The sequence below is a fragment of the Python bivittatus genome, unplaced genomic scaffold (genome assembly GCF_059951505.1).
Source record: "Python bivittatus isolate LINGU-HERP-01145 unplaced genomic scaffold, Pbiv_v1 ctg000020_np1212, whole genome shotgun sequence".
Lineage (NCBI taxonomy): Eukaryota > Metazoa > Chordata > Lepidosauria > Squamata > Pythonidae > Python > Python bivittatus.
In genome coordinates, this window is record NW_028277030.1 from 103,967,550 (window position 1) to 103,994,647 (window position 27,098).

Here is a 27,098-nt window from a genome sequence, read left to right on the forward strand (position 1 = left end):
AGAGAGGGGACAGTGGGCATCCTGTCTTGTTCCTTTTTGTATCTCACAGGGTTTTTGTTAAATCTCCATTAGCAATTATTTGTGCTTTCTGTGAAGTGTAGATCGATCTTATTCATTTTATGAAGTTCTCTCCAAAAAGGAACAAATGCTCCTCAAAAGAGGAAAAAAAATCATTATCTGAAAAAATTAAAATAAGATATAATTTGTTTACAAGAGACACATATTAGAAAAAAGGACATAAAATATTTGATTCATAAAAATTTGAGTGAAAAATTTATTTCTGCAGCAGGAGCAACAACAAAAGAAATGGAGTTGTTTTGTACATAAATCCCAACTAAAACCAGACCTTGTATTGTCTAATGAGTCTGGTAGATTTGTTGAGGTGGAAGTTAATTTGCATGGGGCTAAGACTTTGATACTGGGAATTTATGTCCCAAATGAGGATGAAGTATTGTTTTATAAATGACTTATTGAGAGATGAATAGGTTTTTCCTATGAAAATTGGTGGCTGATGGGGGATTGGAAGTGATTTCCCTACAACTGGACAGAACTTCTGAAAAAAATATTAGAAGTACTCAAGGCAAATTACCAAAAGTTTTTTGTTTTGTTTTAATCTAATGGACAGTTTAGGGCTGGTCTCCATGCATGATGTGATAATGATTTGTAAAGCACAACTTACAATACAGTTGGCCACCAGTTGTGATTTAATTCCAAAAGTGGGGAAGAGTTACTTCCATCATATGAAGAGGTATGTCAGCTGTGTTCTCATGGCATACTGAACTGGATCATGAGTGGAATTAATCAGTTGTGGGGTTAGGGAGGAACAGGTTTAACCCAAAGCAGACTAGGTTTGTTTGGAATTAATGTACCTTCTGTGGTCAGCCATCAGGGGAACACCATAATCCCATCAAAAATAGAAGAGTTGCCCAGGCCTGGCTATTCAGTCCTCCAAAATAAAGAGCTGGGGCTATTATGTGGGTAGAAAAGATAAGGTCTCTCCATGGTGGAGCTTACTGCAGTCATTTGCTCCCTCGGCTACAGAGGCCAACTGATCCCCACCCCCACCTGCCATACACGAATTAGGTTAGCCTGATCAAAGAGATTCTTTCTGCAAGCACTTACAACCAGCAACAAGTCCAAATGAGGGGGGAAGACCCACTCAGTAGACACTTTTGTGCCAAAACATTTACACACTCCCTACACTTTGAAATGAAAGTAAACGGGAACACTCTATGCAAAGCTATTTGGTAGCCTGGCCTGTATGGCAGGTACATATGATGGGGTTTGGCATTTGCTGCCCTGGGTTTCTGAAGGCCTGCCAGTCCTGGTTGTGTGTCCTGGCTTCCAGGAGTATGCCCTGAGTTACTTCCTAGTGCTTCTCTCACTTCCCCATTCTCTGCCTGACAAGTGGTCTTATGCCACACCATGGGCTTGTGACTTGTATTTCTCTTTCCCTGTCCCTCACTTGGGCTGGCACATTCCCCTATAAGGCTGTGTCCTTTGCTGCTGTTGTTTTTTTTTTTCCTCATGGAAGGCTTTGCTTTCCATGCAGAGTATTTCTCCTCATGGGCAATTTGGGAGGGAAAGATTGACAGAAGATGTAGAGCTGTTCTGTATTGTAGGTTATCTACTTTCCTCTGGGGTTGCATTGCATTGTGTGAATTGTTGCTGGGGTATATGGCCCATTCCCCTTTTTCTCCCGCCCTGCGCCCCCCCCCCACCTATTGCCAATTACCTAGCCAGTGGGAAAAAGGGAGTTGATCTAACTGAACTTAAAAATGCAAGGCATCATAGGTTATCAGGCAGAAATTAGTAGAGAGTGTGTTACAAAATTGTAAAGTTTGGCTCAGTTATTGTAACTGTGTTGCTGGAACCACCAGTAAGGAAATCTGACTGGACAAGTGACTAAAAGGGTCATGGCTGTGTTATGTAATTGAAGAAGAAAACCAGGCAGCCACCTAGAATGCTGAAAATTCCCTGGATATATTCTTTAGTTGAGTTCCTTCAACCTGGAACCACCACGATAAGATAAGATTAAAAATGGGACAGTGATTGAAAGTGAAATAAAATATTAGTATCCTGGTAATTTTTTAAATCATTTGTTATACTGCTACCTCAGTGTGGGAAATGTGTTTTCTGTTACTTGAAATGGAATGTAAATGTGTTAATCAAGCAACTGGCATGTTTAGTGACTGCCTGATCTATGATAAAAATCCATTTTCAATGCTACCTATCACACTTTTGTTCCCATACGTACTTTAAGTGGAAGGAAAAGATAATGTGTGAAAACATATCATGAATAAAATGTCTCACATTGCAGGAATTCTGAGAATTGTAAATCTTTCATGGCAAAGATGGAGGAATTGATTCCATCCAGTTAAATTTTGAAGGAATTTCGCACTGATACTATATTTTTGGTCTTTCAAGAGTAATGGAATCAAGGAATTTGGTGGGAAATACATGGCTGTCTCCCACATTCTAATTATTCCAATCCCATTTTTGCCCATCTTTTTATGAATTCTGATAAATCTCACCCATTTCCACCAGTCAAATTCAAGAGATACCATTAATTGTAACATGAAGATGACCATGTTATACCTGCTTACCATGTAGCCATTCAAGTGAATTGCCTATCCAAAACAGAGGTGGCACTTCTCATTTAGTAGTGCAGTGGTGGATGAACACATAGGGATTCAAACATAGACTTTTATAAACTAAGAATTCATAGCTGCCTTTCTTCCAATAATTGTCCAGAATAATTATGAAAACTTTTGTAAAATGTGAAGTAACCTTCAGTGATTTGTAAGGACTCAGAACCCTTAAAAGCAAAACCACCAGTGGGGATGGGATGCTGTTTCTTGTTTATTGCAGAAACATTGACCTTGAGTTTCTCCTTCTCTGTCAGATATTTTGAAGAAATTTAATCCAGGCCTCACTGGTTTCTCGACTGGCACCCAAAAAGAAACTGCTGGGTTCAATGTAGCTGTGGGAGGAGCCACGAGCTGGTAAGTTCCTTTAGGAGACATTTGGGCAAGGAAGTCCATGACTGAAATATTAGTAAAGTATTTAGCCTCACTAAACCATAGCATATTCCAAAGCTGAGGGCTTTTCTTAAAATTATACTATTAGTTGTTTCTTATAGCCACCTCTCCAGAATTTGGCATGCAAAAGTATCACCTGAACAAGACTTTTGATGAACTTGCTGGGGAATTAGAAGATTGCAAAAACCCAGGGAGCCAAATACCCACAGCATGAACTCATTGAACAAACTGATGAAATAACTTCCAAGTATGCTATATAAGAAAGTGATTTAAAATTAATTTAGACTCCTATTTTCTGTTCTTCATTGAAGTCCTGTACCCACCACTGATGGTATTATTTGGTAAACCATTCTGAAAACTTCAATGAAGAATAGAGAATAAAAATCTAAATACATTTTAAAACTCCTATATAGCATACTTGGAAGACACATCACCAGATTGTGCAACAAACTGAGCTTCCATTAATCCAGTTCTTGTGAAAGTCTGGCCATAAAGAACACAACAGGAGTTGCTGTCTGCTTGATTTTATTTTTTTAAAAGGTCTGATCTTTAATCATATGCTTAAGTAGAAGCAGAGCTTTCGGAATTTATTTCTGCTATTTGTTTAAATTGTTTTGAAATGAATTAATGACTAAGCTCTATTTGTTTAGCAAGGCACATCTGTGCCACAAGTCCACAAGAAGCCGTGATGATGCCAAAATGACAATGAACAAGGCAACATCCTCATACAAATGTCACGGTTATATATTGTTGTCCTGATATTTAAAAGAAATACATAAATTGTGGCATTTGTGTGATGACATTGTCACACATGCTTCATCATTTGCTTTCCTGTCTTCCCTACTGCCGATGCCCATGATCTCATGCTATAGGCCAACAGATCCCTGGATTTTTCCAGTCTTGTGATTCCCATCCTTGAGGCTGTCCTTAATAGCAGCTCTTGGTTGTCCCAAATGTGTTTCTATTCTCCCTGTTGATTTCTTAACTACTTCCACTTCACTTAGTAAAAGCTGAATCCTGATCAAATCCAACTGATTTCTATAATTCTGTCTATCTTGGAAACATCTGAGCTAGTAGATGCCAGTTCAGGTCTTTTGAGTGGCCATCCACTCAATGGGATGGGAATCACAAGACTGGAAAAATCCAGGGATCTGTTGGCCCATAGCATGAGATCAGGGGCATTGGCAGTAGGGAAGACAGCCATCAAAGTGGAATTAATTCTTGGCAAACTCATGAACCCATATTCTGTTGGTACAGCACTGCAGTTTTAAGATGTGACTCTTACCTCATTAAATCCATAATTGCATATGTTTTTCATAGACAATTTAACTAAATTAGTCCACCATATTCTTTCTATGTTTCATCTCAACCCTCTCAGGGTATCAGTCTGATGTAAAGCTCTAACCATAATCTCCTACTATTCAAACTTTTACAGTATTATACCTGTCTAAATGCATTTGGCAATCCTAGACATCGAAGTCCCCATTTGATCACTTTTTGCCAAACACTAAATTGACTGCAGAGGGAGTTAGAGGTTAGGTAGCATGGCTGTGAAACAGTCATTGCCTTCAAGTACAACCTTGAGATGTAAAGCTTTAAATTTCAGTGCAGATTGTCAGAGCCAATCCTTCCACAAAATAATTGATCAAAGCTTCTCTGCTTTTTGACAAGAAGGAAGGCTGGTTGGCGGGTGGGTGCTGTCTTGCAATATGACTATTCACCTGCGCATCCACTGTTCCAGGGAATATATATTGCACTTGCTGTTCTTGTTCATGAAAAATTTCTTTCTTGATACACACACAAACATATTGGTCTTGCGGTGACAGTTCATAAAGTAAAGAGAAGAAGCAAAATCACCCAAAGTGAATGATGCTTGAAGAACTTGATTTCTGCAAATTCCTAGTATACAAAATGATCTGATCTCATCGCTTAATTAACTCATTAGATTTATCTCCTGACTTTCCTTCAGGAGTTCAAGGGGAGTTAAAGGAATGGGGGGCACTCATTACTTTTTCTATTATCAGTTACTAGTGATGTTTTTCACATGGTCACTTAGAGCAGTGTAACAGAATACATCCATTATAGTCCCATTCAGCCATGCCTGGATCATAGGGCTGGTTCCTGGATAATGCTAAATATTAATGTGTTTTATTTGCTTCTAGCTTAGCATAAGGGTGATGCATCTGTTATAGCATTGCAGTATGTAAAAGCCCAATCACAATAGCTGGTTCAGAAAACCATATTTTAAAAACCCTCGCTTGGTACTTCATGGAGTTATTATAAGGATAAAAGTTGGAGAAGAGAAGCAGCCTGAAAATATATTTCAGGGTTTGGAATCTGAAGCAGAGCTAGATTCGGTTTTCAACCTGGGCTGCAGTAGACCTCAGGGTCAGTTCTAATGACTTACCAGTGGCAAAAAATTACCTAAATCTGATCATTGAAATGCATGAGAAATATATGTTAAAACTGAGAAGTCATGCAAAAGTAAAGCTCATATTTTATTAACAGAAAAACAGCTTCCTGTCATTTTTCATTTCATGCAAGAGGACTCACAACTTTCATGAATTACAGGCTCCCCAGATACATTGCTTATTTCAGTACATTGGTTGCACAAGAAGGTGGTTTATTTTCATCTTTGTTTTTTTGTAATGACTGTTGACAGCTGGAGAATGATTAGAAGTAACTCTTCAAGTCACAGAATGAACATCAACTGGGAGTTCTCAAATCCCAATTCTTCCCCATGATATAGCTCACTCACAGTTTATTTGCTTCACTGAGCTTGCAATTTCAAGATATGTGTTAGACATTTTTTCTTCTTTGTCTCTCTAGGAATATCTCAGCCCAAGCACATGAATTGGTAGAACTCATGAAAAGTAGCCCGGTAAGTTTATGCATTTCGGAAGCCTAAAATAAAATCTAGACTCTTCTATGTGAAGTAGTCTTCCTTAACATTGCACAGGTCAAGATAGTAATTGTGGTCAATATCTTGGGATCATTATAAAAAGGTTCTAATACCCTTTTAATGTAATATAAATTCATTATTGCATGATGCCTATCTACAGCAGATTATTCTATATTGCTATGATATTAAGATCGTATTTGCTGCTGAAAATAAAACATATCATGCATGTCAATTTAACACATTGCAAAGAATGGAAGATATTTATTCCTACTGCACTCCCAAGAGTGGTGTGGTGGGATCTCTAGATGTGCTTTTGGCTTTGGAAAGCAGTGGGGATGCCAGTAGATCAATGAAACCAACGAGTACCAGGAACTTCCATTTGCTCTTTGGATCCAAACCTATATCTCTAATTGTGATAGTTTTTAATGCCAACAGGTAAAAGGGCAACAAAGAAAAAAAAAGTGGGGGGGGGAGGGAGAAAAGGGAGAATTCTGGCCCATCCTTCTAGCTTTCAGTCCTTACTACATGACTTGTCAGGATACTTACCAATCATTATAAGCACTACCTGCCTACCTTTTACTAACTGCAGTTTTATATTATGAAAAATAACAATCCAGCTGCAGTCATGTCAGAAACTGAAATAATAATATTGCTTTATGTAAACAAAGTGGATGTAAGAATCTGCTGAACTCAATTCCCAATAAAAGTAAATCTAGTTGAAACCCAGAATAGATTCAAAGAAGAATTTCTTTATTGAGAAGCAGTCTATAATTCTAGACCATTGCCAAGACTAAAAGCCCACGCATGCCAAAACCCCTTTTTTTTCCCAACCTCCTGCACCCCCCTGTCTAGTCCATCATCCATCTCGCGCGTGTCCTCAATTCTTCCCAGGTCTCAGGTTGGTACGACCTTGGGCCTTCCTGGGAACTAGATAACGGTCTACCTGCACCTAACAGCTCTTCCTTCCCCCCCCCTTCTCATAATGGCAGAAATGAAGCAAGCAGATTAATTATTTAATTGATTGAGAGGCTTCTGACAGTGGAGACAGTGAGTTTGCTTACTGTAGAAACAAGCCCCCACTATATAGTATTCAGCAGGGGAAGACAGGGCTTTATTTTGGTTTTCATGTCTTGTTTCTTATTGTCTGTGCTTCTCTGAGACCTTACTTTCTTCAATAGCTCTCCCTATTGCTATCCACATTCCAATCTTTTAAGCTGTGCACATGCTAAATTTCACAAGTATTCATCACATTCAAAGGCTCTAGAACCTTTGGTCAAAGCTCCCGAGCAAGTGTATGATTCTTTAAATTTTGATTAGGCCTGGTTCCCTCTACCTTTCTGGCTAATATCAGCCACTTAGGAGATGTTGCAGAAGAGAAAGAAAACAGGCTACAGGACTATTGGAAACTTTGCTGGAATTCTGATAGTTGGGGAAGGTGGGGTTGATTGATCTTTGTTTTCTGCATATCATTTCAATTGCTTCTTAGTTTTGTCCTTGTGAAGATTAATCTGATCTGAACAGAACATATATGTGCTAAGTAGTATCTGCAGATGAAGGGTGCTACAAAACTATTCTTACTTAACAGAAAATAAGAAGTGGAAGCAAAAGTAATGGCTCTTTAAGATGTCTAACATGGTACTGGAACCTACGAGGGACCCTGCTTTGTAAGGTTGGCTCTTTCAAGAACTGGGTCCAGTAATATGAATTTCAGCTTTGCCTGGATAAGCAGTTTTCAGTACTTATCAATGAGATAGCTCAGATACCAGGGACATAGGACACCAAGGACATGCTAAAACAATGTTTTAGCTCCAAAATGTTCCCTATCTTGCGGGTACAATTCAAGAAAAACATAAATAAGTCCATATAAAAACATATAAACATATAATTCCTTGAGCAAGGAATTACCACTGCCTTGTTTTCTCAAATTCAGAGAGAAACCTCTTAATTCATAATCTATGCATTAAATGAGAACATGAAGCACAGATAAAGAAACATGTTCTTAGTGGTTGCCCAACATTCATATAACTTGTTTTCCCTGGATCTCTGTTTGAATGTCTTTCAGAAGCATTGCCAGACTTTTTTTCTTTTAATGCAAGCTTTTTAGGGCTGATTAGAAAAAGAGGAAGAGGTGAGAAACATCCCACCCTATTCCTTTTACTTTGAGAAAGGACCCTGGGGAAGCTTCTGGGTACATGCAAGGGTCTATATTGTCATAAGGAGTTGAGCTGATTCGAAGGAGGCTTTACCATTACTTTTGACATAGTGAAGATACGTAGAAAAAGAGAATTAATTTTCCTTTCTGCATTTTCATGTTTCCTTTAAACTTTCTCTTTCTCCCCCTCTCTCCCTCCCCTTCTTTGCCTCTGTCTCTGACTATTCCTGGGAGCAGCTGAGTGGAAACATTGACATTTGAACAAAAGTCTCTGCTGGGTTCCAGAGATCATGATCCCTGATTACAAAACAGAAAGAAGTGATGTCAAACACTGCAGGCATCTTTTGAAGTAAACGTCAGCCGAAGTAATAGGCCAGGGAAAGAAATTTGATTAATGAGACAAGAAATCAGCACCATTAGTGATTCCCAGGCCAGGATAAATTCACCAGTACTGCTTGTCATGTAAACTTGTTGCTCTAAAAATAGCTCCATCTATTCCTTTCTGTCTTGCATGTTACAGAATGTTTTCCACAGAATTACAGCCCTCAGCGGTTCCTACAGTTGGCTGGTCCATGACGTAGGTTTACAGTTGCCAGTTTTAGCTAAATACCACAAAGCTCCCAATCTCAGGAATATGAATTTCCCTTCCACCCCAAGGCCTTCCCCTTCTTTCTTTCCAGCATTCCAAGGCAAGGATTCTCAGTGCCTGAAGCTACTCCAATCTGGTTTTAATGCATCACCAAAGAAATGTTTCTGCCTCTCCTTCCTTTACTTATAGGCTAACATGGAAGGGTTACAGTCTTTACAAACCCAATCTCTAAAATCCATTGTGAATTGAAGCCTCCAGTATAGAGGAACCCAAAGAAGTTGGTGGTTTTTTGCATCGCCATATGCCAAATATAAGGGAAACAAATCTGGCATTTATTTCTTCTCTTTTAGTAACCTCTTGACTGCTGTCCCCAATGTTCAGGCAGAACCACAGACAAAAGAACAGATTTCAGCCTGTTTATTTCTGTAAGACCCAATCAGAACACTTTAATTTCATTGGTTTTAGTCAGTGACAGACACTGTGTTGTGTTTATAGCCAGAACTCATGTTCCCCCCCTCTCCCGTATTTATAATTTCTATTTCACATATATTAATCATCTATATCAGGTTATACAATATAATTTAAGGAAATGTTGCAGGTTCATTCAATCTGTGCTGTTCCACATATGGAACCTTCACTTCTTCCATTTTATATGGAGGGTTTCCCAGAAACAGAAATATGGTCAGACAAAGGGGAACAACTGAAGGTTCATTTGACTAAATGAAAAGACTTGAGATGGATGTCTGAGAAAGTCTAAGGCTTGAAGAAAGTGATGTGTGCTAGTGATAAAGGTAATTACATTTTTGATGTTGACATTCTTTAAAGGTGCTCATCATTAAAAGACAAATTGATTTGAATAGCAAAAATAATGCAACAAGCTTAAAATATCTTCTGATTCCTTATTTTCAACAAATTATACTTAATACATTGACATTTCAAGAAAGAAAACTAGCATTTAATAATTGCCATTATTAAATTGAAAAAAAGATGAGGTTTAGAATCCACTTGAAAGATGTCCTTCTTCCCTGGAACAGACTTGAGGTCTACAAGTCTAAGTGTTACCATCAACAACCTCTGTAGTTCCAGGGAACAGATTTGAGGGGGCCACGGCAAAAGCGTTTGAGGACATTCATTATTATCCCCAAAGCATCTCTAACATCTATAATATTGGACCCTATTTCTTTTATTCTTCACTAGAACCTCAACTATAAGGAGGACTGGAAGTTAGTCACTATCTTCATCGGACTTAATGACCTGTGTCAGTATTGTTTAGATAAGGTATGCAAGGAGAAAGTATAACTCCTCCTACTTTATGGGTAAATCTATTTAAACTGAGGATTCTTGATCCTACAATAGCATCATTCTTCAAATTCTAGCTATTTTATAAAGTGACTATTATAATTCAGTTTTTGTTGGGACACAGAACATTTAAAGATGGGATTCAGCTGTTTTCAGCCATTCACAAAAATCCCGTTTGTTTGCAAAGTAAAATTTGGAAAGAGAAAGAATTGAGAAACCAAAACATAACAAAGTTGTTGTTGTTTTTTGGTAAGAATTCTGTGAAGAAATTTGCAGAGGAGTAACTGTTCTGCTGCAAAACAGAAGAACCTTCTACTACATTGAAAACCAATTTGAATTAATCATTTTTGTGTACATACCATGGGATATAGAGATTCTATAGAATGAAAGTACAAATCTACAGATTAATTTTAATAAAGATCAGAAAAGCCCAAGAGAGATTCAGATGATAATATTTAAATTTTCTGGTTGTGAATTTAATTTCAAAATTGTGAACTATATTTTTATAGATTTATGAATAAACATTTTGAAACTACATTTCAGATTTTGAATATTATTGCAAATTATAATATTTTATTTCCTGATATACACATATCTGGAAAAAACATCTGATTTTTGTTAATATAAAGACTCCAAACTGGCTTAAATTTCAGTGTATCAATTGGTCGAGGCAACTAAACTGTTTTCTAGCAATTTTATAAAGCATTAAAATAGTCTTCCCATCTCTGTGCCCTCCAGATGTGTTGAACTGGTTGGCTAAGGCTGCACCTAACCAATAAAACCATTAAACAAACTATATAACCAATACTGAAGGAAAGATTAAGAGCAAAAATTAAAAACAAACAAATCAGCAAAATTAAAATGTCAATATTCTACTTTAGCACTACTGAAATTTAAATTAAATAATATTTTTTCATTGCCTAGAAAGGATAGGACTACAATACAGAGTACTCTGTATTAGAGTACATTCCTTTAGGAAGGAGTTTTACAGCTGGGGTACTGTGAATGGGATGCCCTATCTTGAGTTCATAGTACCTTAACATTTTTAAGGAATTAGGTAAAAACCAGAATCTCAGAAGATAAGTATAATCTGTGATAATTATAATAATGTCTTCTAAATACATCACACTTTTATGAGTATAAAATATATCCTATATATAGAACTTCAGCAAATCAAGCTGTTTCATGGTCCTTCCATATGGGTGAGCATTAGGGGTTGTCAAAGACAGCTTGAATAATCTAGTATTCTATCTTCTGCAGGAGACATATTCAGTGGAAAAATATGTAAAACACCTCCAGGATGCTCTTGATATTCTTTACAAGGAGGTAAGAGTTTGAGACACTCTAGAAGGCTGAATTCTTGGCAGCTCTATTAAATATTGCTCACTCCTCCTGGCATTTCCATGATTATGTTTCATTCCCACCATTCTATCCAACCAGCTGGCACTGGTGCAAACATCATTGAAGGATAATCCAGTGACTTTGAAAACCACTGGCCAGGCACATGGCTGGGATTGTAATATGAGGAAAATGACACCATGTTACTATATTTTCTTCACCTCAAATAACATGGAACTAGTTCCCTAAAGTATACTGTAAAAATGAAGATCTTCTGCTTGAGACAGCAGATGGCAAGTTATCATGCTGGTTCTGTGAATTTCTAGTATCCCAGGTTCTTTACTGGTGCTGATTATGAATATTTGTGAAATAGTTCAGGAAAGGATGGAGTAGAGTTTGTTCAGTTATCCTGAGGACACAGCTAACCTGCAATTTCCCAACTTCATCTATCACCACCTTTTAATGCTGTTTAAAATCCTGAGCAAAAAAGAAACCCAAAGCTTACAGGTCCAGTTTCAGCCAGGGAAGAGGTACCACACAGCTTACTTCCCAGTAGCTCTGTCTGTTTTCCCCTTTCCTTCCCTTAGTCACAGTAGGTGGCATGAATGTGTGGTCTGTCATGCTGATAAAAAAAGCTTTGAGTTGCCAAAATTATGCAGTCATCACTAATACCTGCAGAAAGAGCATTATGCCTTAGCAGACACACCTTCTGGTTGACTCAGTTTTAGCTATAATGTAAATATTATGTATAACATTAGCAAAGTGCAATAGCTCATCACTGCTCATCTTTCTCTGCTTCCCTGTCTATGGGTTACATAAAGGCCAGGTACTTTCAGAACCAATCTGTGTATAACCTCTCTGTGTTGTTTGTTGACTAGCTTGTGCTTTGGGGATCAATAAAGCTGGTTATTCTAATTCCTGCAGCTCCCTCGGGCCTTTGTCAACATTGTGGAGATAATGGAACTCACTGGGCTGCGTCAGATAGAAAGGGAAGAATCTGGATGCGTCCTTTCAGGGGCGTAAGTAAGCAGATCATGCATAGCGGTCTGTACTGAATTCTATTTTTAGGGCTAATCTGTACCTTCTTCATTCATAAACCAGCCACAAAGAACTTTAAAATCTGTGCTCTGTCAGATACTATTGGATCTGAGAGCTGTGAGGCAGCAGATGCTCTAAATATAACATTGGGTTCAATTTCTCTGTAACTCACATGGGAACAGCTTTCACTGATTTCCATTACAGATGCAGCTACTTAAGAGATATAGCTTTGAGTTCCATGGTTTTTGTTTAGATAATAGCAGAACTGAATGCAATCTACAAAAATCAAAACAGTGCCAGAACTCAGAATTTAAAAGTATATCGATTAAGATATTTTCTACTTCTTATCTGAATAACCGTATCACAACTCATTACTTTTTGCTGGGGGGAGTGAAGTGTTTTGTTCATATTGCTAGTTTCATTCTCCAAGGTAAAAGCAGAGAGACGACTTCAATATTGGAGGCTTGCCTGGAATGTGAACCTTCTAAGGGGGGAACCAATGGTTCTCCACATGTTGAACAGCTGTAAGTAGCATTAACCAGCCTAACCAATAATGAAGAAATCTAGAAAGTGAAGTTCAGCAACAGCTAAAGGGCCATATGCTCCTCAGCCTCAACCTCCAATTCAACAAGCCACACTAAATTCCCATCAGGCAAAGTAGACTTATGTGCCAAATTTGCTACATGCAATCTGGCATCCTAAGTTATAACAACAATGCACTATCTTCAGCCTAGAACAGAAGCATATTCTTCTGGTCAGTCTGTTATTAAGCCAACAGAGATCTGGTAAAAAGAACTCACATTTTCGCTATTGTTACCCAAACACAGAAAATTATATTGAGACTGACATGGATCAGTGTATTTTAGATTTTTTTTTTCTAAGCCCTTTAAATTTAAATTGTTTGGGACTGGTCTTCACTTTCAATGTTTCTCACTTGTAGGAGTCTTTGTCCATGTTTTCTAAATTCTTGGGAAAACTCTCCTGAACCACAAGAAATGGAGATAATTAACAGAGATTTTCAGGTAAAAAGAAAGCCCTTATTTACTTGATTTCAAGACTTCAGCCATGCATCCTTTTAAATAAACACCATAGGAATGGAAAGGAAATCTGTCATGGACTTCTTTTAAAATGATTCTGTGATCTACCAAAATAGAACTTGTCATAGCCAGACGTAAATAAAATTCACAGAGAATGAGATTATTAAACCATGTCTCACATCAAAAAATGCATTGCAAAAGGTGTATATTTGGAAATATTGCATGGTGGAAAAATGGATTTGGGGATGTTGACTTTAAAGACAATTGTGTGTGGTTTGGCTTTTTTCTTTCTTTCTTTTTTGCAATTTAAAAAAATGTAGAAAATTTAACAGGACAAAGTAGCACTTGAAAGTGGTACTCACGTGAAATGGGTTTAGCTTGATCTGCATCTCTTATACTATATATACAAGTGGTTTATTTTTTTTTTCTAGGTGTGGATACTGGAAGGCAAAAGAGCACCATCCATATATGAATGGCTCTGCAAAACCTTAAGTCCACTAAAACAAACAAACAAACAAACAAACACACACACACACACTTTAGGAAGAAACCTAAATAGTTTAGTTACCACTGAACATGCTCAGTGGCCATATAACACTGATCCAACTGATTTAAGAGATAGGAAAACCAGGAAAGAGAGAGGACAAAACAGAATATCCTGGGAAAGGGCAAGGATTGGTTGCAATAGAAGCACTCTGTACTGCATGTACTGTTTCAGGTCCTACTTGTAGCTTGAAGTTGGCAATCCTCAGAGTGATGATCACCCAAAATTTCTTGTTTCAGCAGTTGCCTATCCATTCTCCTACATAAACTCACTTGTGACTCACATCACACCCCAAATTCTCTTTTTCTTATTATCTTTTCTCTGTCATTGTGTACCAATTTCTAAATACTTACTTGCAATATGATTTGTGCCAGAAAATTTAATGAGACATGGCAGAATCTTGAGTCTTTGGGTTTGGTGACACAATTATGGAACTCCTGCTTTGAGAACCTCAAAAGCAGGGTCTTTCCATTTGTCAGAGAATTATAAAGAAAGCTCTTTTTCAGAAAGCTCTGGACATTCTGGATTATAGCTGAAAATATAGCAACTGAACAGAGTAGGTTTTTTAAAAAAATAACTTATTTCAGGAATCAAGTTGGGTAGTTGCTACCCAGCTTATACCACCATCTTTCTGTCTGAGTTATCATTTGTAAACTGGAGAAAAAAATGACCTTGAAATTTACTTCTTCTCATTCCCAAACAGGATAAAAGTACAATGTTGATCAACAGTGGCCGTTACGATCAGCGGGAGGATTTTGCCATTGTTGTGCAACCATTTTTCCGAAATACCTTCCTATCACTAGACAGTGTAAGTTGCTGTTTATTGCTGAAGCATTCACCATTACACCCTAATTTGTTTTACTTCATAAGATACACAGGATGAGAATTACATCTTCCTTTTAACCACATTCTCTGCCTTGACTGCAAGGAAAACAGGAGCAAGTAAGCAGAATCATCAGTTCCCACCATTGTCCAAGAAACAGTACAATTCAATTCTGTTGATCATATTTGAAGCCCCAGAGAATCTGTATGAACTCAGTTTATAATTTCTAGAAAGCAGGGATTATCTGATTCTGGATCTCAGAGACAAGGAACAATGTCTAAAGCTAATATGTTATACCACAGACACACAAATTACCACGACTGATTAGAAGTATTAACTAGGCAGCCAGAAATGTAAGCAGTTGAATTAAAGGGAATGTTAAAAAAAAATAATAAAAATAAAGAACACTGACCTAATAGACAAGGATTTCTATGAGAAAAGTTAGGGCAACCCATGTTAGAATATTTTTAACAGGTCTACCAAAATGATACCTGGGTTTAAGACATACATTTTTTCATCCAAGTGCACACAATTAAACATCTAAAACAACTCTTTCCAATTCCAGCATCACATCATTTTAGGCCTACTCTGAGTATCTCTTCATTACCATCCCCTCATTTCTCAGTTGGTGAATTGGAACTGAAAAGCTGAACTGCTGAAATAGCTTTTGAGAAGATGTCAGGTGACAGGAAAGCTTGGTGTTGGTGATTAATCTGTGATAACAAGCTTCCATACTAGTATTCACTTCATGTTGCAGTCATTGAAAGGAATTCTCAAAATTATCAATTCATTATGCTTCAAAAATTATCCAAGTAAACAATAGAGCCTTATGTCATCTTGTATATTTAACACATTCATTACAGCATAAACTTTTGTGGACTTAAGTCCACCAGATTTAAGGCAAGAGTTTATTGGCTTCAAAAATATTCATTCCTACTAAATTAGTTGCATGCACTTTAAAATTTTCTCTCATCTTTTCATTTTTGAACAGGTACCTTATTTGCTTTCCTTCCTTAGCCACTGAGAGCCAAAATATACTTTATCTTCAGTAAACTTATACCTCTGATTACTAAAATATCCCAGGAGATCACAAAAGGACAAAAATTTCCAATTAAAACCAAAAATATTGAAAACAGTTTAAAAGAACAGTTAAAATGTTATATTAAAAGGTGTTTTTAGAAGTGAACAAAGAAGTTAGACCTATCTATTCAGCAAGGAGTGCATTCCAAAGAGCTTGACCCCCTTCATCAGAAGAAGAGCCTGCTGTAACAGGAGGCATAATTCCTCAACACACCTCTAATGAATGTATGTGTGTTTGTGTGTGCTGGGGGTGGGGATCATACAAAATGAGGCATTCTTTCAAATAGCCTACAACTAAATCATATAGGGCTTGAAGGACAGCTGTGTCAGTGGTTCATTCTGTCTATGAAGGTCTATCTATGTAATTGATAAGAATCGAATCTGACTTGATGGCACATAATCAATCAAGTGTCAGTGCTAAATTTTCACTCAGAAGTAAGATAAATGCAGGGGAATGGATATGGATTTTAACCCTGTGTTGGGAGATGGAAGGGAGGCCTTTAATATAGACCCCCCTGCTTTTTTTTCAAAGTAAGAAAAAGCACTGTGATAATTGCATTCCATCTATTAAAGGTAAATGTTTATCAAAATTGCCAGTTGGAAAAGACTGTCCATTGCTCTTGCAGCATTCCAGCCCTACAAATTTCAGACGGTAAGGTTTACACATTATGAGAAAAGCCAATTCATAACTGGTGGTTGTTGGAAGAGCTATATTTATGCAGAATAATCCTGTAACTTCTCTTTGTAGGTAAGGTTTGACTAGCAATTGGCTCAGAAACAGGAGACAAGGAGCCAACCATTACATGAGAAATGCCAGGTCCTTGCTAACAAGGAATAAATGTATTTTTGAAATGGAATAATTATGTTTTGTATTAAACTACAGGAAGGGAAACCAGACCTGAGTTTCTTTGCAGTGGATTGCTTTCATTTCTCTGAGAGAGGTCATGCTGAGATGGCTGTGTCACTCTGGAATAACATGGCAAGTGAATCATAGAATCACTGAATTGGAAGGGATTTCAGAATTCATCTAGGGCTCACCCTCATAGCCATCTTAATGTGTTTTCCTCCTGTCCTTGAGATTGGAGACTATGTTGCTCCCCAACAGCCTAGTTATTACTGCACCTCAACAGTGAGGCTGGCCAGCATTGCTGCTCTTACACAACTTAATGGGGGTTGTTTCAGGGCAGGGATTGGTGGATTCCCAGGCATCCTGTTCCCTTCCACCCAGCATCACCTATTGGCAGAAAAAACAACCACCAGTCCTTCTCCTGAATATGGGGTGGGATGTGTGCAACATCATTATTTACTTCATTTTGCCTTACTTTGATATTGGACTTTCACTACATATACATGGTTGATCTTTAATTTTGCCAAAAAAATTCTGAACTGATGGGGCCTACATTTGATCTGAGGAGCAAGTGACTTGCCTCTGCACATGTCTTCTCCTTTCCCAAGGTTGGGCTGGAAAAAACAGCTCCATATATGGAGAGTTTTCCCACTATTCCCACTAGCCAATCACAAAGAAGGAATGGTGCTGGTGTAATAACTGCTTCTATTCTTCTGGGGACTGGAAGTCACATCATGATGGCTTAAAAGTTCAAGCCATAGAAATATTGATCTGATCAAACTTATGGATAGAACTTTTAAAAACACACAATGTATCCCAGAGGAATTTTAGTAGATTTCAGTGGCTGTAGTGGGACAAGGAAAGTTAGAACATCAGATGCCAGCTCCTTAGTATAAATTAGTGTCAGCCTTCACCAACATGGTGCCATTCAGATGTGTTTCGTTTCAATTTCCATTATTTCTAGACAGCACAGCTTTTAGCTGCAAGCACAGCTCCTATAATCAACATCCCTGGAGGTTTGAACTGCAGTTACATTTTTTTTCTTAGCAAGACCTGACAATATTGTAAAGATGAACTTCCTTGCAACCTTTTCTGAGCAGGATTGCTGAAAACTGACAGCATAGCTTCCCACCATTCTGAGACAGGAAATCTATGAAAGTATTAGTGTAAAAAAGAGAGGAGGAGGAAGAGGAGGAGGAGGAGAAGAAGATGAAGTCGTCCTGCTCATGTGCCCCAATCATTTTTTGCTTATCAGCCTCACGAAGAAGAAGAAGAAGAAGAAGAAGAAGAAGAAGAAGAAGAAGAAGAAGTAGTCCTGCTCATGTGCCCCCATTCATTTTTTGCTTATCAGCCTCACAAATATCTTAACTGTAGCCCTTGGCCAGCACAAAAGGTTGCCTACTCCAACTGTAAAAAAAAGTCAGGGCACACCTTTTGAGAATAATTAGGAAGGTCAACAATTTTTAGAAGGCTTTAAGACTTATCAAAAGAACTAAGCAATAATATAATGTTTATATTATAAGAAGCTGTGATCAGCTTACAAAAATAACCCGAGGTGTTTTCTTTGCTTTTTGAGGATGTTATGAACCAAGAAACTGAGTGTATTTTCCAAGCCAATCTGAGGATAACTCAGGCAGAGGGACTTTTCTCTTTTCCACCTAACCACAATACCAGCACGCCCTGGCAACATCTTGTTTCTGCTTTGTCCCCAGCCAATGAGTGAGACAGCAGCATAAACTTTTCTCTTATTCTGATACTACCCAGTGGCAGCTTCTAGGTGCATAAAATCTGTTAGACTTTGAAGTTAGCTGGGAGAAGAGGGAGGACATGGATCAGTGATGGAGGCAGCAAATGCAGATAATAAATGCCAGTATCATTTTCTGCCGACTCAAGGATGAGTGGTTAGTATTTCAAATCATTAGTGAGGAAAGACCCACAGTGATAATTTGTAGGGTTAAAATTGCCTTGTGGTTCAGAAGTTTATGCACTTTTGTTCCTTGGTTAGAAAATCTCTGTTTAGAGTTGTTTTATTTTCTTGAATTACTTGAGTGTTATACATTTCTTAGGCTAATGACTCTTTCCTAAACTTTTTGCAAGGAGTAAGAACAGAAGGAGGGTTGTTTTTTTAAAAAAAAAAAAAACTTTCCCTCCCAAGGTTTTTCTGGGTTAGGCAATGTTGGAATCTCTGGTGGAATTCTCTCTGTTGCCCTACCAGTAAAGTGTAGAGGAAGTATGCCAAATCAGCACATTCTCAGCTGCTTTTGCCAGCCACTTTTCTCAGCTTCCCAGGATTTTTTAAGTTGCTCTGGTCTGTGTCAATGAACAGTGCTGGCTTCCTGGAAGGGTTTGTGCATACAGAAGTTCCCAGAACAAAAAATACAGGTTTTATGTGGATTAGTAGGGCTGGGCAATGCTTTGGATTTGATTATGGAGATGTCCTTTGTAGCATTTGGGAGCACAAATGCATCATCTGTCAGTGAGTTATTAAAACAGCAGCTGCTTTAATGAGCTGCTAAAAGGACCTATGCTCACTGCCTGTTTCCCATGTACTCCAAAGCACCACACAACCCTTTTGTTTGTTAACTTCCACAATAATGATGAGAATCAGCATGACTCAATAGAAAGATGAGATAACCTAGATTAGGATAACTCAGATTGTTGCATCTAATTTGGTACTGCCTACTTTGACTGACAACATTTCTCCAAAATTTTGGAAAAGGGTCTTTCTTGCCAGGAATGGAACCTGGAAGGTTTTTTTAATGAAAAGGATGTATTCTGTTACTGAGTTATAGAGCTTAGGGTAAATAAGTTAAATTCCTTAGGGAATCACTGAGTATTTTGGGCTAGTGGCTCTACTTCTATCTATCTCCTATACAATATGAATAATAGCCCAAGCTGAATGTGAGGAACACAAAGTTAAAAAAATGTAAGTCATTAATAACTTGCTCCTCAGTCTTAATATATATCCAAGCAATGACAAATGAAGATCAAGAAAGTTATAGCAAAAATTCATAGCAGTATGACCAAATTAAGAAACTATTTTGCCCAAACAGAGGTGGGGATGTATGCCTGGTCAAAGTGGAACATGTTCCCTGTTTTAAGTTTATTGTAATAATAATAACCAAGAAATGGGTTGTCTCCCCATCACACAAGGAGTTCAGGAAGTAGAGGAAGAGCAAAACTTCCATTGATTACATAGCCCATCCAAGCTAAAGTCTAGCCTGTAGGGCTGTGATAAATGTGTGCCAGAATTGTTCCCTCTTTAAAAGGAGGAAGCAATTAAGCATTCTCCAGATCATTGCGGAAGATGGAAATGAGAGTGGGCTGCAGGCTACCCAAAAGCCTCATAACCTTTGTTGCTCTCATGCCTGTTAGGGATTCTACTCAGGTAGCTAGAATTCCATCTCAATAAAACTTAAACACCAACAAATCAATATTGCCTGTTGGTGTTGTTGATTTCATTCCTCCTTTAAGTTGTGCTGATTTTGAAGAGGAGTGCTGAATCACCTTTTGGCTAGCAGCCAGCTCATTCCTATATTTCTGGCTAGCTTTGGGAAGCTAGGACACTAACCGGCCAACTTATGCTCACTTATCCTCAAGTGAATCCCATTAAAATAAGGATCAGGTTGCACAGGTCTGACTTCTTTCCATTCATCTCTAGCCAATTAAGCTCAACTACATCTACTTCCCGGTCCTGTCACAGAGAAGCTAACAGTATATATATATTCTAGCCCTCCCACATTCATTTATTATTTTGCCTTGTTAATTTACCACTTAACATGAGCTCCACGGTTGCTTCTAACAAGCTATTTTTATTCCTTTGATGTAGATTTCACTTCTGCAGGCTTTTTGTGGCCTGCTTTCAGGATGTTTGCACGGTTACTTAAGTATAAAAAGTTTTGCCTATATCCATAAAAGGGAGCCTTGCTAACATTTTCCATCTCATAATTATCTAAGTATAGTCATATATTAAGTATTACAGTGAGACAGAAGCAAGAATAACTGAGTGCTGCAATATACAGTGGGGCAAAAAAGTATTTAGTCAGCCACCAATTGTGCAAGTTCTCCCACTTAAAAAGATGAGAGAGGCCTGTAATTTTCATCATAGGTATACCTCAACTATGAGAGACAAAATGGGGGGGGAAATCCAGAAAATCACATTCTCTGATTTTTAAAGAATTTATTTGCAAATCATGGTGGAAAATAAGTATTTGGTCACCTACAAACAAGCAAGATGTCTGGCTCTCACAGACCTGTAACTACTTCTTTAAGAGGCTCCTCTGTCCTCCACTCGTTACCTGTAGTAATGGCACCTGTTTGACCTTGTTATCAGTATAAAAGACACCTGTCCACAACCTCAAACAGTCACACTCCAAACTCCACTATGGCCAAGACCAAAGAGCTGTTGAAGGACACAAGAAACAAAATTGTAGACCTGCACCAGGCTGGGAAGACTGAATCTGCAATAGGCAAGCAGCCTGGTGTGAAGAAATCAACTGTGAGAGCAATAATTAGAAAATGGAAGACATACAAGACCACTGATAATCTCCCTCGGTCTGGGGCTCCACGCAAGATCTCACCCTGTGGGGTCAAAATGATCACAAGAACGGTGAGCAAAAATCCCAGAACCACACGGGGGGACCTAGTGAATGACCTGCAGAGAGCTGGGACCAAAGTAACAAAGGCTACCATCAGTAACACACTATGCCGCCAGGGACTCAAATCCTGCAGTGCCAGATATGTCCTGCTGCTTAAGCCAGTACATGTCCGGGCCCGTCTGAAGTTTGCTAGAGAGCATTTGGATGATCCAGAAGAGGATTGGGAGAATGTCATATGGTCAGATGAAACCAAAGTAGAACGTTTTGGTCTAAACTCAACTCGTTGTGTTTGGAGGAGAGAGAATGCTGAGTTGCATCCAAAGAACACCATACCTACTGTGAAGCATGGGGGTGGAAACATCATGCTTTGGGGCTGTTCTTCTGCAAAGGGACCAGGACGACTGATCTGTGTAAAGGAAAGAATGAATGGGGCCATGTATTGTGAGATTTTGAGTGAACACCTCCTTCCATCAGCAAGGGCATTGAAGATGAAACGTGGCTGGGTCTTTCAGCATGACAATGATCCCAAACACACTGCCCGGGCAACGAAGGAGTGGCTTCGTCAGAAGCATTTCAAGGTCCTGGAGTGGCCTAGCCAGTCTCCAGATCTCAACCCCATGGAAAACCTTTGGAGGGAGTTGAAAGTCCGTGTTGCCCAGGGACAGCCCCAAAACATCACTGCTCTAGAGGAGATCTGCATGGAGGAATGGGCCAAAATACCAGCCACAGTGTGTGAAAACCTTGTGAAGACTTACAGAAAACATTTGACCTCTGTCATTGCCAACAAAGGATATATAACAAAGTATTGAGATGAACTTTTGATATTGACCAAATACTTATTTTCCACCATGACTTGCAAATAAATTCTTTAAAAATCAGACAATGTGATTTTCTGGATTTTTTTCCCCATTTTGTCTCTCATAGTTGAGGTATACCTATGATGAAAATTACAGGCCTCTCTCATCTTTTTAAGTGGGAGAACTTGCACAATTGGTGGCTGACTAAATACTTTTTTGCCCCACTGTAATGGAGCAATACATTATTTTTTAAACATGACTTTACAGTGTTAGTATGTGCCCATGATATGAAGATTATAGAATTCAATTTTAGTTGCAAACTGTTTGTCTCTTTCAGTTGGAGCCAGTTGGTTACAAGCAGTCATATAAACATTTCCCAAAGGAAAGGCTGAAGCTCAAGTGTCCAACCTCAGTAAGTAACAAACACCCTAGCTCTGTAACATAAACATAAAAGCACAAGAAAAGCCCTTTTGAGTCAAACCAAAAACTCTCTGGTCCAATATGCTATGTTGTACTCTGGCAAATCATAAGCAGGACGTAAGCCTTTTCCCACTGTTATTCCCCAAATGACACATGGGGCCATCAATTCCAGAGGTAGTATATGTTTATCATGTCTTGGCTGCTATTAAACCCAGTAACTATGTTTTCACCATGCAGTTTGAATCTGTCCAAAGCCCCCCTGTTGAAAGCTTTCTAAATGATAAATTAGATCTGATGTTTGTTGTACGGTTAGCACTGCTGGGCAAGATTTTAAAAATGATAGCCAAATCAGGCTGCTTTCTTCTCCTCCTCCTCCTCCTCCTCCTCCTCCTCAAAGGAAAATTTATTGAAGGTTCATCTAGACCAAATCTCCCTTTTTTCCCCTCATTTTTAACAGCCTCCAGCAATGATTAAATTGGGACAAATTATTAACCCAATTAATATCCCCATGCCTGGTCTCTAGGATGTTTCTATCCCATACAGAAGAATTACACGCTATAAATTTTTCCTAAAGTTGCAAATCCATCTTGATGAGAGAGGAAGAGAGAGACTGAGTTCATAGACTACAGGAAAACTGCAAAAATAGATATCAGAAATGATTTTAAGGAAATGGGTAATACTGTACAACAGAACTGGAAAAGAAGCCTGGGCAAGAAGGGAAGCCCTTTGGCATGGACAGAGGATCAGGGAGAGAATAGGGACAGTAAACAGGTTTAAGACAGCAATGAAAAGACTGGGCCATCCCCATGCAGCAGTAATAGAAACTCTCCTTACCTGTATTTCATTTGGGTTAAAATAAAATTTAATTTTGTTAAACAGTGCCAATCCCTCATGAGATTTATGTAGCATATAAATGATCTGATTGCCTAAAAAAACTAGATAGCATCAAGACAAGCATAAACCCCTGCAATTCATACTTGTCCCTCTTCTGATGGAGCCACAGATGGATCTTCTTTTCAGAAACAAAACATTAGGAAAAGAAAGATGCCATAGGGGTAGGCAGGATTAATGAAAAAAGGTCTGGAATTTGCTGGTAAGTGGAGTATCAGTGGGGCCCGGTGGAGAAAAGGAGGAGAGATTCTGCCTCAATAAAAAATGAAGGATGACAGCTGAAGACCGAATGAAGAATAGACCTCTTGGCCCTGAAAGGATTTAAGCAATTCTGTATTCCATTACGCTGACAAAAATATGGGGATTGAAGAAAGTTATGTTAACCGGGTTCTAGCCCTAAAGTCTTCCTTTTCTTCTTAAAGATTTAGTTATGCTTACTTAGATTTGCATAGTCTCACCTGGGTAGGAGACATTCCAATCCCATTTTGTTGGTTCTCTGCTGAGAGAAAATATGTTCCCTCTCGTACCATCAGAATAGACCAATTAGTAGTAAAATAGATAATTCTCTAAAGGTTCTGCAAATGTTTTCTTTCTGCTGCAGGAACACCCGTATCTTTTCACATCAAGAAACAGCCAAATGCACAGTTCAATGCTTGACACAAAGCACAATAGAGACAGCGTGCCTTACTGGGCTGTGATTATAGCAGCCACAATTGGAATTTTGGCAGGATCCCTGACTGTTTGGGGTATAATGACTCGGAAAGTCAACAAACACCCGAGGGCAAGAGATGAAGCAGCTGAAGAGAAGGCAACAACATTTTAAATGTGCATCTCTACCAAAGAGTTTTAATATATGCTACCTCTAGTGACACAAAAAAAGCAACATGGAAGCTTTGCACATGCTATTTTTAACTAAAGTTTTCCATCTAAAAGTGGAAGAAATGACCTCATCCCATCTTGAATAGCTAGACCTCATGATAGCTAATGTTTAGCAGTTATTAAAGAAGGGAAATATCAAGAGATCTTACCTGGCAAATTAAAACAAAAAACATTTATGTAATTTCCTTTTTTGATTTTAAGTAGAGACGCTTTTAATAACACTGTAATCATCCAATTATTCTGCACTATTCACCAGATTTTATGATGTGTCAATGTGATCACATTATCTCCCGTTTGTGATCCTCTTGTCATCTCTCCAGTTGTAATCCTCTCCCACATTTTCCATCTTTTCTCTTAACTCAGAAGGTAAACATGGAATAAATGCACAATGGATTTGGAATGTTCACAGGAGCTCTCAATTTGGAAGCATCCATATTTTTGTTGGGATAATGGAGATGCCAAGTTTCCATAGTTATTAATTCATCCACTGTGACAGGGTGTTCCTTTGGGTTCATAGGATTTAATAAATGCTACCATGCAACTCTTTTGGATCCCCCTCCCAATTTATTAAGAATATACATCAAAGCTAGCAGCATCACTTCATTTTGTTTTCCCCAGTTTAGCTGTATATGCAAAATTTACAATTGGATAATGGCATTCCAGTGCCCGCTTCCTCCTTTCCTTCACCTGTTGATAATGCTGCTGCTTGCATTTCTAAACCGCCATCAAGAGATAACTTTTTTTCCTCAACTGTTGAATATCATAGCCTAAGGTTTTCCTACCTGCTTATATGTTTGCAAGCTAATTTTGCTCTAACGTGTTCATGCACATGGTTATTTCTAATTACTTTATTCTGTATTTACATCGTATGCTAGAGATAAGGAAAGGGCTAAATATATACCGGCAGCCATCTCTCTTAGACTGGCACAGGGTTTCTCCCTTGGCTTTGGCTGGTAGAATACCTCATCTTCTGTGATCTTCAACTCCTGAGGGATTATCTGTGAAGGGCAGACAGGGTCCCATACTGCATCCTCCTCTTTATCTATAATGAGTCTTCTTCTGAATTTCACCCAAAATCTCTCTTCTCCAGAACTGAATCTGAATTTAGGTTTACCAACATTCTCCTTTACTGAAAACAACAATAAATTTTCAACACCCAACACTATTTAGCTCCATCTTCAATCGTGCCAGCCATTACACTTCCTTCATCAAAGTTCACCACCTAATTGTTTTTCCCAGAGTCTTCCCTCGTGTTCTTAAGATCCCACCACTGATGCCAGCCCAACAGAGGAACATTTTCCTATAAGAAACTGAGCTAACTCATCTCAGCTTTCCTTTTAGCTGCAAGTGTTTGTTGGAATGACCGCATAGATACATGCACAGACAGGCGGCAGAAAGCCACATTATACCCCTCCCCCCCCATTTTTTTTTAAAGAAAGGGCTGGGGAAGAAGCTCTTTTCTAGGCCTTTCACAGATTCATTGGTATGTTTGTTACAGATAACAATCTCTGGGTTAGTCCCATAGCTGGACAGAAAATCAGCAGTTTGGTGCTGTTTTTCTGCCTGATGTTACAAACCTGTATGGTGAGAGTGAGATACCAGCATGTAAGTCTTTCTATTTCATTTTTTGCTAACCAAACTAGTGGTTGATGATCTGTGATCACACTGAACTCATCCCCCACAAAGAAGCCTTTAGACCAGGGGTGTCAAACTCAATTGCACAGGGGGCCAAAATCCAAAACACACTTTAGGTCACGGGCCGAACAGGATAAACATTTATTGAACACACTAAAACTAAACTTTTAAAACTTTTAAACTTTTAAAACTTAACTTTTTTGAACATAAATATGAATAAAAACAGAGAGGAATATTATTCCGGAATAAATCAACTGAAACCTTAAATAACTTATGATATTTTGCTCTCCAAAATATATCCTGTCTAAATTATACAAGTTAGAAATAAAGTAAACGTTAAAAGAACAAACATTCAAATTTCTTTACTCTTATGTCATTTTATATAAAAAATAAACTTAAATTTTAAATATCCCAAAAGATTTTGCTCTCCATAAAAATATATCCTGTTAAAATTATACAAATTCAAAATATGAACATGCTGCATAACAAAACCTGGAAATATAAATAAAATTTGTGCTTTTCAGCAATAACAAATCAAATTATTCAGTTGTCTTTGCTCTTATGTCATTTTATCAGAGCTGGATGCCTGGCATCTTTTTTGGCAACAAGTTCGTTTATATTTGGTGTGAGGTTCTGTGTTGTGGAGATTCTCAGGATGGACTGCAGGTGCTCATCAGTGAGATGATTCCTGTGTGCTGTTTTGTTAGTCTTCATCACTGAGAAGAGCTTCTCACACAGATATGTATGTGCTACCAAACATGCACAAGGTTCGAGCCGCATGTAGACGGAGCTGGGGCATTTCTGCGGGAATGGAGTGAATAAACTGTGCGGGCCATGCAGTGTCGTACTTTGCCTTCAGTGTACCATTACACTGCAGCTCAATCAGCTCCATCTGAATCTGCACAGGTGTGGTTTCCACATCGACGGCAAATGGGTTGCGAAGCAACTCAAAATTCTTTTTTTGTTCTTCAAAGTCACCAAAGCGCTGTGCGAACTCAGTGCGCAGTGCGCTCAGTTTATCAGCAAAGTGTGTATTTGGGAACACCGTGGTGCCGACTTGGTTCAACATTACTTGGCAACAGGGAAAGTGGGGCAAGTTGCACTGGTGCATTTGTGTCTCCCATAAAAGCAGCTTCACTTGAAATGCCTTCACTGCGTCATACATGTCAGCGATCATGCGGTCACATC

General features: G+C 38.4%; 1 protein-coding gene across 1 annotated transcript in view; it reads left to right on the forward strand.

The window, feature by feature from the left end:
* The window catches only part of PLB1 (phospholipase B1), a 107,003-nt gene extending 80,205 nt beyond the window's left edge, over window positions 1-26,798 (forward strand). The window contains exons 47-56 of the mRNA XM_025172206.2: window positions 2,906-3,005; window positions 5,871-5,922; window positions 9,882-9,962; window positions 11,244-11,309; window positions 12,246-12,340; window positions 13,300-13,381; window positions 14,644-14,748; window positions 16,727-16,822; window positions 22,423-22,497; window positions 23,998-26,798. Coding sequence (XP_025027974.2) covers window positions 2,906-3,005; window positions 5,871-5,922; window positions 9,882-9,962; window positions 11,244-11,309; window positions 12,246-12,340; window positions 13,300-13,381; window positions 14,644-14,748; window positions 16,727-16,822; window positions 22,423-22,497; window positions 23,998-24,219 — 974 coding nt within the window. The 3' untranslated portion in view covers window positions 24,220-26,798. The remainder of the gene's footprint in view (window positions 1-2,905; window positions 3,006-5,870; window positions 5,923-9,881; window positions 9,963-11,243; window positions 11,310-12,245; window positions 12,341-13,299; window positions 13,382-14,643; window positions 14,749-16,726; window positions 16,823-22,422; window positions 22,498-23,997) is intronic.
* The last annotated feature ends 300 nt before the right edge of the window (window positions 26,799-27,098 follow it).